The following is a 13,491-nucleotide window of genomic DNA, read 5'->3' as shown; positions in this document are numbered from 1 at the left end:
CTCCTCCTCCTCCAATCAGGACAAGAAGATGCTACAGACGGCACAGCAGATGCTGCAGGACAGCAAGACCAAGATCGACATCATCCGCATGCAGATCCGCAAGAACGTGCAGGCCACTGAGCACACCGAAGACCTTCAGGGTAGGACAGTGTATACCTGTCTGGCGGCCCTCTCTCTCTGTGCCCAACTGTCTGGGCGGCCCTCTCTCTCTGTGCCCAACTGTCTGGGCGGCCCTCTCTCTGCGTGCCCATCTGTCTGGGCGGCCCTCTCTCTGAGTGCCCATCTGTCTGGGCGGCCCTCTCTCTGTGTGCCCATCTGTCTGGGCGGCCCTCTCTCTGTGTGCCCATCTGTCTGGGCGGCCCTCTCTCTGTGTGCCCAACTGTCTGGGCGGCCCTCTCTCTCTGTGCCCAACTGTCTGGGCGGCCCTCTCTCTCTGTGCCCAACTGTCTGGGCGGCCCTCTCTCTCTGTGCCCATCTGTCTGGGCGGCCCTCTCTCTGTGTGCCCATCTGTCTGGGCGGCCCTCTCTCTGTGTGCCCATCTGTCTGGGCGGCCCTCTCTCTGTGTGCCCATCTGTCTGGCGGCCCTCTCTCTCTGTGCCCAACTGTCTGGGCGGCCCTCTCTCTCTGTGCCCAACTGTCTGGGCGGCCCTCTCTCTGCGTGCCCATCTGTCTGGACGGCCCTCTCTCTCTGTGCCCATCTGTCTGGGCGGCCCTCTCTCTCTGTTTGTCTGTGTCTCTGGCCGTTTATTTGTCTGATTTGCAGGTCAACACTTTGCCACTGTCCAACTGTCTGCCTGCAAAATGTATCTATCTATTTTTAACTGTGGAGATAAAATATGTCTCGGAGGTACAGGTTTTGTCTGTGAGGCTGGAAGGTTGCCAGCACATTTCACTTTACCTCAATCCGTCAAATGGCATTTCAGTCAAAAGGCCATAAATACTGCCCAGCTCTGACCTCTCCCCATGTACAGAATGTGAATCTGCTTCCCCTGCGTAGCCAACTAGCTGCGTATCTGTCCAGACTGAGACGAGGCTAACAGTAAACAGATCAATACTCTACGGCCTCAGAGACTGTCTGGATGGTTCTCTCCCGAAGTGAGGAGGGCAGCGAGACTCATTGACATCCCGTGTGTGTGTGTGTGTCTGTCTCTTGCCCTCTCAAAGCTGTGGGCTCAGCAGAACCTGGAGAGAACACGCATACAAACGCTTTTGCACACAAACACTGACTTTCAACGTACATGTTACACACACACACACACTATCACTCATCGTGCATTATGAGTTAGCAGGCGATGGATGGATCTCAGTGGCAGCAGGGCACATGAATGGGCCTTTATGGGCCCTCCATCCTCAGGAAACAGATAATGGGGTCATCTGGAGAAGAGAGGGATTGATGGAGGTCAGGAGAGGTAGATGGAAGGAAAGCAGTAAGGAGGAGAGGGGAACTGAAAGTTATTTGGAGGGATTTTAAGGATAATGTAATGTAATAATGTATTCCTATGGGTGTACTCATCTGTACCCAACAGAACTCTGGCTAGTGAGGATAGTGTATTCCCTATGGAATATGTCTAACAGGTGTTTTCCTCGTCACTGGTTAGAAGCAACTTCTTTAACGTTCAAATGCAGACATGTATTTTTATTTTTATTTTTTTATTTCACCTTTATTTAACCAGGTAGACTAGTTGAGAACAAATTCTCATTTACAATTGCGACCTGGCCAAGATAAAGCAAAGCAGTTCGACACATACAACGACACAGAGTTACACATGGAGTAAAACAAACATACAGTCAATAATACAGTATAAACAAGTCTATATACGATGTGAGCAAATGAGGTGAGATAAGGGAGGTAAAGGCAAAAAAAGGCCATGGTGGCAAAGTAAATACAATATAGCAAGTAAAACACTGGAATGGTGGATTTGCAGTGGAAGAATGTGCAAAGTAGAAATAAAAATAATGTGGTGCGAAGGAGCAAAATAAATACAGTAGGGAAAGAGGTAGTTGTTTGGGCTAAATTATAGGTGGGCTATGTACAGGTGCAGTAATCTGTAAGCTGCTCTGACAGTTGGTGCTTAAAGCTAGTGAGGGAGATAAGTGTTTCCAGTTTCAGAGATTTTTGTAGTTCGTTCCAGTCATTGGCAGCAGAGAACTGGAAGGAGAGGCGGCCAAAGAAAGAATTGGTTTTGGGGGTGACCAGAGAGATATACCTGCTGGAGCGCATGCTACAGGTGGGGGATGATATGGTGACCAGCAAGCTGAGATAAGGGGGGACTTTACCTAGCAGGGTCTTGTAGATGACATGGAGCCAGTGGGTTTGGCGACGAGTATGAAGCGAGGGCCAGCCAACGAGAGCGTACAGGTCGCAATGGTGGGTAGTATATGGGGCTTTGGTGACAAAACGGATTGCAATGTGATAGACTGCATCCAATTTGTTGAGTAGGGTATTGGAGACTATTTTGTAAATGACATCGCCGAAGTCGAGGATTGGAAGGATGGTCAGTTTTACAAGGGTATGTTTGGCAGCATGAGTGAAGGATGCTTTGTTGCGAAATAGGAAGCCAATTCTAGATTTAACTTTGGATTGGAGATGTTTGATGTGGGTCTGGAAGGAGAGTTTACAGTCTAACCAGACATCTAGGTATTTGTAGTTGTCCACGTATTCTAAGTCAGAGCCGTCCAGAGTAGTGATTTTGGACAGGCGGGCAGGTGCAGGCAGCGATCGGTTGAAGAGCATGCATTTAGTTTTACTTGTATTTATTTACTTGTATTGGAGGCTACGGAAGGAGAGTTGTATGGCATTGAAGCTTGCCTGGAGGGTTGTTAACACAGTGTCCAAAGAAGGGCCAGAAGTATACAGAATGGTGTCTTCTGCGTAGAGGTGGATCAGAGACTCACCAGCAGCAAGAGTGACATTATTGATGTATACAGAGAAGAGAGTCGGTCCAAGAATTGAACCCTGTGGCACCCCCATAGAGACTGCCAGAGGTCCGGACAGCAGACCCTCCGATTTGACACACTGAACTGTATCAGAGAAGTAGTTGGTGAACCAGGCGAGGCAATCATTTGAGACACCAAGGCTGTCGAGTCTGCCGATGAGGATGTGGTGATTGACAGAGTCGAAAGCCGTGGCCAGATCAATGAATACGGCTGCACAGTAATGTTTCTTATCGATGGCGGTTAAGATATCGTTTAGGACCTTGAGCGTGGCTGAGGTGCACCCATGACCAGCTCTGAAACCAGATTGCATAGCAGAGAAGGTATGGTGAGATTCGAAATGGTTGGTAATCTGTTTGTTGACTTGGCTTTCGAAGACCTTAGAAAGGCAGGGTAGGATAGATGTAGGTCTGTAGCAGTTTGGGTCAAGAGTGTCCCCCCCCCTTTGAAGAGGGGGATGACCGCAGATGCTTTCCAATCTTTGGGAATCTCAGACGACACGAAAGAGAGGTTGAACAGGCTAGTAATAGGGGTGGCAACAATTTTGGCAGATAATTTTAGAAAGAAAGGGTCCAGATTGTCTAGCTCGGCTGATTTGTAGGGGTCCAGATTTTGCAGCTCTTTCAGAACATCAGCTGACTGGATTTGGGAGAAGGAGAAATGGGGAAGGCTTGGGCGAGTTGCTGTGGGGGGTGCAGTGCTGTTGACCGGGGTAGGGGTAGCCAGGTGGAAAGCATGGCCAGCCGTAGAAAAATGCTTATTGAAATTCTCAATTATAGTGGATTTATCAGTGGTGACAGTGTTTCCTATCTTCAGTGCAGTGGGCAGCTGGGAGGAGGTGTTCTTATTCTCCATGGACTTTACAGTGTCCCAGAACTTTTTTTTAGTTAGTGTTGCAGGAAGCAAATTTCTGCTTGAAAAAGCTAGCCTTGGCTTTTCTTACTGCCTGTGTATAATGGTTTCTAGCTTCCCTGAACAGCTACATATCACGGGGGCTGTTTGATGCTAATGCAGAACGCCATAGGATGTTTTTGTGTTGGTTAAGGGCAGTCAGGTCTGGGGAGAACCAAGGGCTATATCTGTTCCTGGTTCTAAATTTATTGAATGGGGCATGCTTATTTAAGATGGTTAAAAAAAATAACCAGGCATCCTCTACTGACGGGATGAGATCAATATCCTTCCAGGATACCCCGGCCAGGTCGATTAGAAGGCCTGCTCGCTGAAGTGTTTCAGGGAGCGTTTGACAGTGATGAGTGGAGGTCGTTTGATCGCTGACCCATTACGGATGCAAGCAATGAGGCAGTGATCGCTGAGATCTTGGTTGAAGACAGCAGACGTGTATTTAGAGGGCAAGTTGGTTAGGATATCTATGAGGGTGCCCGTGTTTAAGGCTTTGGGGAGGTACCTGGTAGGTTCATTGATAATTTGTGTGAGATTGAGGGCATCAAGCTTAGATTGTAGGATGGCTGGGGTGTTAAGCATGTTCCAGTTTAGGTCGCCTAGCAGCACAAGCTCTGAAGATAGATGGGGGGCAATCATTTCACATATGGTGTCCAGAGCACAGCTGGGGGCAGAGGGTGGTCTATAGCAGGCGGCAACGGTGAGAGACTTGTTTTTAGAGAGGTGGATTTTTAAAAGTAGAAGTTCAAATTGTTTGGGTACAGACCTGGATAGTAGGACAGCACTCTGCAGGCTATCTTTGCATGAAGAGGGATCGTTGTTAAAATGTAGCAGGATGAATGTGGTGTTGAGGATGGGATTTTCACCCTAAGTGGCTTTAGTGGTTTGTTAGCCAATGACTTCCACTTCCACACACACACACACTTTCAACATCACACACTCGCATAAAGGTAAACACACACTCCCTCTGTATATACATAAATGCGTGCGCAAGCACATACACACACACACACTCTTTACGGTCAGTCAGAAGGGTCTCTGGCACCCAGCCGAAGACCTTATTAGGAGATAAAGGAATTCAACCACATACCCAGCGACCTTTCTCATCTCTCTCTCTCTCTCTCTCTCTCTCTCTCTCATATTCAACCACATACCCACTTCTCTCCTGTTTGCCCCTCTCTACTTGACTCTCTTCCTTCCCCCTCTCTCTCACTCCCCACCCACCTCTAACTCTCTCCTTCACTCTCTCCCTCTCTCTCTTTGTTTCTCTCTTCTTTCCCTCTCTGCCCTCTCACTCTCTCCTTCACTCCGTCCCCCCATTCTCCTTCTGTCTGTCTCTTTCTCTCTCTCTCTCCCTCCTCCCTCGGTTTTATCATCGCCATTATTACAAAACACATATTGATGAAATGTCTCTACCCCTCTGCTATTCCGCAGTCTGAATAAAAAGGATGTGTCATCTTGAGGTTATGTCCTAGTACTCCTGGAGAGGAGCCATATTTTCCCTGTCTCTTTTAACACATCACCAGTGACGGGTGAAAGCAGAATGGTAGAAGGACCGCTCCAGTCTAGTCCGTTCACCTGTCAAGTCAGGTCAGATTAGTGGTTGTGACAGAAAGCATGAAGTACAGTACCTAAACTACACTGACCCCCTTTCTCTCAGGGCTAGAGTTTTCCTGATAAATAAAACATTCTGTTTTTTTAATTTTTTATACCTCAGTGTATATCAGAAACTTTAAAACTTTCTCTTTCTTTCTTTCTTTCTTTCTTTCTTTCTTTCTTTCTCTCTCTCTCTCTCTTTCTCTCTCTCTCTCTTTCTCTCTCTCTCTTTCTCTCTCTCTCTCTTTCTCTCTCTCTCTCTCTTTCTCTCTCTCTCTCTTTCTCTTTCTCTCTCTCTTTCTCTTTCTCTCTCTCTCTTTCTCTTTCTCTTTTGCTCTTTCTCTCCCCCCCCCAGGTAACCAGGACATGTGTGGTGTGGAGCTACGTATTGAGGAGCTCAGGCATCACTACAGAGTAGAACACGCTGTGGCAGATGGAGCTAAGAATGTCCTCCGGCTACTGGGGGCCAGCAAGGTCCAGGATAAGAAGGCCCTGTCAGAGGTACACACCACATACATATGCAGACACACAGAACATGAACACACACCACATACATGTGTAGACACACAGAACATGAACACACACCACATACATGTGTAGACACACAGAACATGAACACACAAAACAGAACTCATTGCGTGCAAACTCATTCTACATGGATGCATATGAGTCCATACATACTGTACATAATTACCTTCACGTCCGAACACACACTTACAACCCCATTCTCCAGGGTTGTGTTCATTGGGTACAAACAGATGAAAATGTGTCCAAACAGAATCCGAAAATAAACCTTCTTTTGAAGTTAATTTAACCCCCCCCCCCCCATCTCCTCCAGGCCCAGTGTCGTCTGAGCGAAGCGTCCCAGCGGTTGGACCTCCTGAGGGACTCTCTGGACCAGCGTCTGGCCGACCTGCCGGAGGACCACCCCAAGGCCTGCCTCATCAAGGAGGAACTAGTCCTGGCCTCCTCCCCGGCCTTCAGCTCCCGCCACAGTGCCCCTTACCTTCACAACCAGTACAGCACCCTCAGCAAGCCCTCCCCGCTCACTGGTGAGAGACACTGGTCTAAATGTGTCAATAGGATTCAATAATCTACTAATATAATATACCATTTAGCAGACGCTTTTATCCAAAGTGACTTAGTCATGCGTGCATACATTTTACATACATTCACACTCGTTCTGTTTCACTGGCTTATGGATTGTTCTTGATTGTGAACTATTGATAGTGGTTTCGTAGCGGTTAGCTTCACAATGCCAAAGCGGGCACAATATCTAGATTATTTCAAATTAACTTTGATAGGAGCATCTTTACATCAAGTGATTAAGCTTTTGCTTTAGGTTAGATGGTGGTGTCTCGGGAACATGACCCATGTGCTTACTGTCTTTCTCTGACCCCGCCCCCTTGTCTTCAGGTACTCTCCAGGTGCAGCTGCTGGGCTGTGTGGGGGTGTTGGAGGTGGTCCCGGGGCGCAGTAAGGGCACGGCGGTCATGCTGCCCTGCTACAGCCCCGGGGAGGGACGCTCCTTCATGAACCGCAGCAGCAAGAGCAACCTGTACGGACGCAGCGGAAGCGTCAGTGGCAAGACTCCCAGCAAGACTGACGAACTCTCCTGTGAGTGGCTCGGGTAGAGTGTGTGTGTCAAATGAACCATATCGTTACCATGGAATTACCCATATGGATTGTGCTGTTAAATGGATGTTTATGTACAGGTGTATTTGTGTAATGTGTGTGTGTGTAGCGGAGGTGAGTGCGGTGCTGAAGATGGATAACTCAGTGGTGGGTCAGACAGCCTGGAAGAGTGTAGGGGAGCAGGCCTGGGACCAGACCTTCACTGTGGAGCTAGAGAGGGTGAGAGGTCACACACACACACACACACAGAAACACACAGAGACAATGCTTAGACAAGTACAAATGTCCTCTCTGTCTCTCACACGCATGTACTCACTCATACACACAAAATAAACATCTTCACACACTCTTACTCCTACACTTCGGAGTCAGCTCTCTGAAGATGTGTCTGTGTGTATCTTAGTTGGAACCTGTTACGTGTGTGTGTGTTCCAGTCCAGGGAGATGGAGATAGCAGTGTACTGGAAGGACTACCGCTCGCTGTGCGCTCTCAAGTACCTGAAGCTGGAGGACTTCCTGGACAACCAGAAACACAGAGTTCAGCTGGACCTGGAGCCTCAGGGACTGCTTCTGGCTGAGGTAGGTTTCAACACACACAGACACACACACACACGCTGTGAACTTGATGTCATTAAAGAAGTATCAAAACCGTGTTTGGTAATTGAGTTGATAGATCCATTATATAGAGTGCAGGTGTGATGTGTGTGATTTTGTTGTTCAGGTGATATTCTTCAACCCGGTGTTTGAGAGAGTCACACGCCTTCAGAGACAGAAGAAGGTCTTCTCCAGACAGCACGGTGAGAGAGGGCAGGGGGAAATCCAGTGGATATCTTACTTCAGTTTTTCCCACAGAACTAGGATGAGATTGTATTTCTATGGCATTTTTTCTTATGATGACAATGGAAGGGTTGACCTCACCATAGCATCCCCTTGTGGTCATAACAGATTTAACAGCATGGTGTCTTTTAAAAAATGGGTGTGTTTGCTGTTGTGTAGAGCTGGATTTATTGTGTGTGATTGTGGTGTGTGTGTTTGAACTGTTTCGGTGTGTGTTTGATCTGTTCCGGTGTGTGTTTGATCTGTTCCGGTGTGTGTTTGATCTGTTCCGGTGTGTGTTTGATCTGTTCCGGTGTGTGTTTGAACTGTTCCGGTGTGTGTTTGAACTGTTCCGATGTGTTTGATCTGTTCCGGTGTGTGTTTGATCTGTTCCGGTGTGTGTTTGATCTGTTCCTGTGTGTGTTTGATCTGTTCCGGTGTGTGTTTGATCTGTTCCGGTGTGTGTTTGATCTGTTCCGGTGTGTGTTTGATCTGTTCCGGTGTGTGTTTGATCTGTTCCGGTGTGTGTTTGATCTGTCCCGGTGTGTGTTTGATCTGTTCCGGTGTGTGTTTGATCTGTTCCGGTGTGTGTTTGAACTGTTCCGGTGTGTGTTTGAACTGTTCCGGTGTGTGTTTGATCTGTTCCGGTGTGTGTTTGATCTGTTCCGGTGTGTGTTTGATCTGTTCCGGTGTGTGTTTGAACTGTTCCGGTGTGTGTTTGATCTGTTCCGGTGTGTGTTTGATCTGTTCCGGTGTGTGTTTGATCTGTTCCGGTGTGTGTTTGATCTGTTCCGGTGTGTGTTTGATCTGTTCCGGTGTGTGTTTGAACTGTTCCGGTGTGTGTCTGAACTGTTCCGGTGTGTGTCTGAACTGTTCCGGTGTGTGTTTGATCTGTTCCGGTTTGTGTTTGAACTGTTCCGGTGTGTGTTTGCAGGCAAGGCTTTCCTGAGAGCTCGTCAGATGAACGTTGACATTGGGACCTGGGTCCGACTGCTGAGGAACGCTATCCCCACCGTCAACAACACCGGAACCTACAGCCCCAATGCACACAACCTCAACTCTGGGTAATACACACACAGACACACGACTTGGTGTGTGGCCCACATAAGCAACTTGTACCCCAGTATCTACTCCTCAAATTCATTTCTCTACTTGTTGAATGAACTCCACGTAACATGCTGTGCACTCTGAACCCTGTAGCTAACGACCCTTTTGTGTCTGTATGTATGTGTGTGTTTGCGTATACGCGTGTGTGTGTGTTTGCGTATACGCGTGTGTGTGTGTTTGCGTATACGCGTGTGTTTGCGTATACGCGCGTGTGTGTGTGTATGTTTGCACGTGTTTGCACATGTTTTCAGGGAGATCTCAGTGGAGAAACTAAGCCTGGACAGTGACTCTCCAGTCAGACATGATTACAGGAGAGACTCAGATAATAACACCCCGGTGAGAGAGGGACAGGAAGACACCAAACCCAATAAGAGAATATCAAAATACAACGTGAGAGGAACCTCACACACTTTATCTCTCTCACTCCTGGCTTTGCTTCTTCCCTCCATCTCTCTCTCTATCCCTTTCTTCTCCCTCTGCTCTCTTTTTCTCAGGAGCGGTTGCCAGTGATTGAGCCCTTCTCTCCCCCAGACCTCACCCCTGATCGCCCTGCCCAAACCCCCCCTCTGAGCAGGTGTGCACCCACACTCGTTCCCACGGATGCGGCCACTATGCAGACACACTAATAGTCATTTACATACACCTACACACACACACACAATGGTTTCACACACACAACAATGTTATATTGGCAGCTACAAGTGACCATGTGCCTTCCAGGCACCTCCGTTAACATATGAACTGTTGAATGCAGTACAGACCTCTGGCCATGCTGGGCCACTCACTGTGTTTACTGTGTAGATATAATTTATTGTGGTAATGTGTGTGTCTCTCTACAGTAAACATAAGAAACCCCTGTGCCTCCAGGACTTCAGGCTGATCGCTGTGCTGGGCCGGGGACACTTTGGAAAGGTACGCTTTTCTAACCTCCTTCTGGCCTTAAAGTTCAAATAAACACTTTGATTTAGTCTGAAATGTGACCCTTGAACCCTTTCTGTTTTACTTGTCCTCTCTCTTAGGTGCTGCTGTCAGAGTATAAGAAGACAGGAAGTATATACGCCATCAAGGCCCTGAAGAAAGGAGACATTGTTGCACGGGACGAGGTGGAGAGGTACGTGTTTCTCTGTGTGTGTGTGTGTGTGTGTGTGTGTGTGTGTGTGTGGACCTTTCATTTATGCATTTACAAACGTGACTTGTTTTTACATGACTGCAACAACTTGTCATCACACAAGGCTTGAAATTGATCTCTGAAAGCACAGATCTCATGTTCACCCCCTCCGTTGTTGTTTTCCTCCTCCCCCTGCCTCCAGTCTGATGTGTGAGAAGCGTATCTTTGAGACGGTGAACGTCTCTCACCACCCCTTCCTGGTCAACCTGTTTGCGTGTTTCCAGACCCCGGAACACGTGTGCTTCGTCATGGAGTACACGGCTGGCGGTGACCTCATGATGCACATCCACGCTGATGTCTTCACTGAACCACGGGCTGTGTACGTAGTGCCAGAGTGTGTGTGTGTGTGTACTCCATTTTGTTTTTTGAAGAGGTGTCTTACATGTTTCTGTCTCTGTCTACAGGTTCTATTCAGCCTGTGTGGTTCTGGGGCTGCAGTTTCTCCATGACCACAAGATTGTGTACCGGTGAGTCAACGACACACTCAACACACATCTACTCTCTTAGCGTTCCATCCAAGTCCCTGACCGGTCTGTAACGTCTCCTCCCTCCTCCAGAGACCTTAAACTAGACAACTTACTGCTGGATACAGACGGATATGTAAAGATTGCCGACTTTGGACTCTGTAAAGAAGGTGAGTGGTCAGAAGTTTGTTGAGTCTTTACACTTTTATGACGCGTACGTCTGGATACCTAGTGTGTGTGTGTGAACACTTATGTGAGTGCGAGTTTTGTGTGTGTCTGCCTGCGTGCGTCTCTTCCTGCCTGCATGCGTAACACTGTGTAATAACATCTCCCCCTCTATAGGGATGGGCTATGGGGACAGGACCAGTACGTTCTGTGGTACTCCAGAGTTCCTGGCCCCTGAGGTCCTGACCGACACCTCTTACACCAGAGCAGTGGACTGGTGGGGCCTCGGAGTCCTCGTCTATGAGATGCTGGTGGGAGAGGTGAGACATCATTGAAGACTTGGACAAAATATAGATATGGGAGGACAGAAAATATCTCTTCACTCTTTATTTGAGTAGACCTATTCAATGAACGTCACTTGGTAGCAGTATACATACAGTGAACAGAAATGTACTATATTTTCCGTGATGCGACACATCCCCTTGGGTTTGGTTTTTCTGTCTATTATTGTGAGGTCAGGTATTTAGAAATGGGGTTCCCACTCAACTGTCTGATTGTATTTCTCTGCTAGTCGCCCTTCCCTGGTGACGATGAGGAGGAGGTGTTTGACAGCATCGTGAATGACGAGGTCCGCTACCCACGATTCCTCTCCACAGAGGCCATCGCCATCATGAGGAGGGTAAGTGGCCACACACACACTCACACCATAGGTCCATGGTCGGTGGCACCTCACAGATTTGTCAATTTAATGATGGTAATGTTGTAGTTCTTGTCTCTTTAATTCATGATTTTGTTTACCTGGGAACAGCAGTTCTGATAAGACTCTCAATAACCCCTATAATTCTCTCGCTAGCAAGTTTAGTATAACAGCTGGTAATTTGACTTCTATAATGGCTGTGTGTGTGTGTGTGTGTGTGTGTGTGTGTGTGTGTGTGTGTGTGTGTGTGTGTGTGTGTGTGTGTGTGTGTGTGTGTGTGTGTGTGTGTGTGTGTGTGTGTGTGTGTGTGTGTGTGTGTGTGAACAGCTGTTGAGGAGGAACCCAGAGAGAAGACTAGGCTCTGGTGAGAAAGATGCTGATGAGATAAAGAAACAGCCTTTCTTCCGGGTGAGTCAGAAATCCATGACACCATATTCATCTTTTTCCATTTCTCTTCATCCCACACTTTTTTTTTTTTACAGGAACATATTTTTCCACCATGATTTAGCTTTTTGTTAACCCTCTTTTTTTTTCTCTCTCTCCTCCAGGGTCTGGATTGGGAGGCCCTGCTACAGAGGAAGCTGCCCCCTCCCTTCGTTCCCTCCATCAAGGGCCGAGAGGACGTCAGCAACTTCGACGAGGAGTTCACCGCTGAGCCTCCCACCCTGACACCGCCGCGTGAGCCCCGCACGCTCTCCCGCAAGGACCAGGACGGCTTCTGCGACTTCGACTACGTCTCCGACCTCTGCTAGGGGTCGAGAGGTCGTGACCTCTATCACGTGATCATACGAGGGTCATGGGGTCACGGCAGTCTGCAAGGGTGGTCTGCTGCATCCACCACACTGTGAATGTGATATGAGAAACTGAGAAGGGTCGGTCTGTAGTGTAGTCTGTCTGTGTGGGAGGTATGAACTAGAGGAGATTAATGCAGACCCAGGCCAAGACTCTGTGGCTGTGCTTTTGTCTTTTGTTTTTTGTTTGTTTGGATACACTGCAGCAGCATCTCACATAACTGTGAGAAGGGGCCCATCAAGAGGACTAGTGGTTGATGGGAAATGAAGTTCTGTTACAATGAGACATGACTATGTTTTCCAAAGGAAAAGAAGAAAGAAAAAAAGAAGCTGTGACGCCCGTTAACCTTGTGCCACCTCCTCCCTATCTAGAACACTCCAATGGCTGTGTCCTTACAAGAACTTGTCATAACATGTGTAACTTCTACTACACAGTCAACCCCTTTAACTTTGCCTTACAGTTCCATCCTCCTTTGTGCCAGTGTTGTAGTCTGCTCTGAGGATAGAGGAGGATCTCCATGTAACGTTCAGGGTTGGGATCCATTCCATTTCAATTCAGTTAATTCAGGAAGTCAATTGGAATTTCAGTTTATTTCCTGAATTGAAATGGAATGGACCCCAACCCTGGTTCCTTCATACTGTGACAAAACACAAATCATATTTGGGAGAGGGTGTGGTGGGGTAGGTGCATGGCTTGAAATGATGCCTTACATTTCTACTGGGATCTATAGAAATGCATTTCATTTTGTTATTTTGTGGTCCTTAGTAAACAACTGTGGTCCTTGGTATGCAATAAGGGTGATAATGTTTTACATTAATGCTAAGAGGAGAAAAGGAAGTACCTCCATCTGCCTATCAAAATGGTTTCTTGAAGGAAGGTGAATCAACAGTGTGTAGAATCATATATATATATATATATATATTACTCTACATTGTTACAATGTTGTGAACAATCACCCATCAAGTTACCCAATGCTAGTCTTCTGTCTCAAAAGGGGTAAAGAACCACTGCTTGGAGGAACGGTCAATTCTGATCCAACCAGATCACTAGTGCATTCACAATGGGCAATTGTTGCCCTTTTAACATTCTTTAAAATGTTCTGATTTTAGTTGTTATTATGGCAAAAAAAATAGACGGTGACAGTTCTTTTGGTTCTGTTTTTGGTTGATGATGAAGTTGTTGAGAAAAGCAACAGAGAGCGATATTGAATTCATCCTG

General features: G+C 47.3%; 1 protein-coding gene across 2 annotated transcripts in view; it reads left to right on the top strand.

The window, feature by feature from the left end:
• LOC139370395 (serine/threonine-protein kinase N1-like) overlaps positions 1 to 12,598 on the top strand; it is a 55,201-nt gene extending 42,603 nt beyond the window's left edge. For both annotated transcript variants that reach the window (XM_071109844.1, XM_071109843.1), the window contains exons 5-23: positions 20 to 140; positions 5,786 to 5,931; positions 6,269 to 6,482; positions 6,847 to 7,047; positions 7,175 to 7,284; positions 7,500 to 7,643; positions 7,786 to 7,861; positions 8,815 to 8,944; positions 9,239 to 9,323; positions 9,482 to 9,561; positions 9,827 to 9,899; positions 10,007 to 10,098; positions 10,298 to 10,474; positions 10,560 to 10,622; positions 10,713 to 10,789; positions 10,962 to 11,104; positions 11,356 to 11,463; positions 11,809 to 11,889; positions 12,030 to 12,598. In XM_071109844.1, coding sequence (XP_070965945.1) covers positions 20 to 140; positions 5,786 to 5,931; positions 6,269 to 6,482; positions 6,847 to 7,047; positions 7,175 to 7,284; positions 7,500 to 7,643; positions 7,786 to 7,861; positions 8,815 to 8,944; positions 9,239 to 9,323; positions 9,482 to 9,561; positions 9,827 to 9,899; positions 10,007 to 10,098; positions 10,298 to 10,474; positions 10,560 to 10,622; positions 10,713 to 10,789; positions 10,962 to 11,104; positions 11,356 to 11,463; positions 11,809 to 11,889; positions 12,030 to 12,233 — 2,325 coding nt within the window. In that variant the 3' untranslated portion in view covers positions 12,234 to 12,598. The remainder of the gene's footprint in view (positions 1 to 19; positions 141 to 5,785; positions 5,932 to 6,268; positions 6,483 to 6,846; positions 7,048 to 7,174; positions 7,285 to 7,499; positions 7,644 to 7,785; positions 7,862 to 8,814; positions 8,945 to 9,238; positions 9,324 to 9,481; positions 9,562 to 9,826; positions 9,900 to 10,006; positions 10,099 to 10,297; positions 10,475 to 10,559; positions 10,623 to 10,712; positions 10,790 to 10,961; positions 11,105 to 11,355; positions 11,464 to 11,808; positions 11,890 to 12,029) is intronic.
• Positions 12,599 to 13,491: the final 893 nt, after the last annotated feature.

The sequence above is a fragment of the Oncorhynchus clarkii genome, chromosome 17 (genome assembly GCF_045791955.1).
Source record: "Oncorhynchus clarkii lewisi isolate Uvic-CL-2024 chromosome 17, UVic_Ocla_1.0, whole genome shotgun sequence".
In the NCBI taxonomy this organism is placed as follows: Eukaryota; Metazoa; Chordata; class Actinopteri; order Salmoniformes; family Salmonidae; genus Oncorhynchus; species Oncorhynchus clarkii.
Note: the sequence above shows the minus strand (reverse complement) of the source record. Positions and strands in the feature narration are given on the sequence as shown.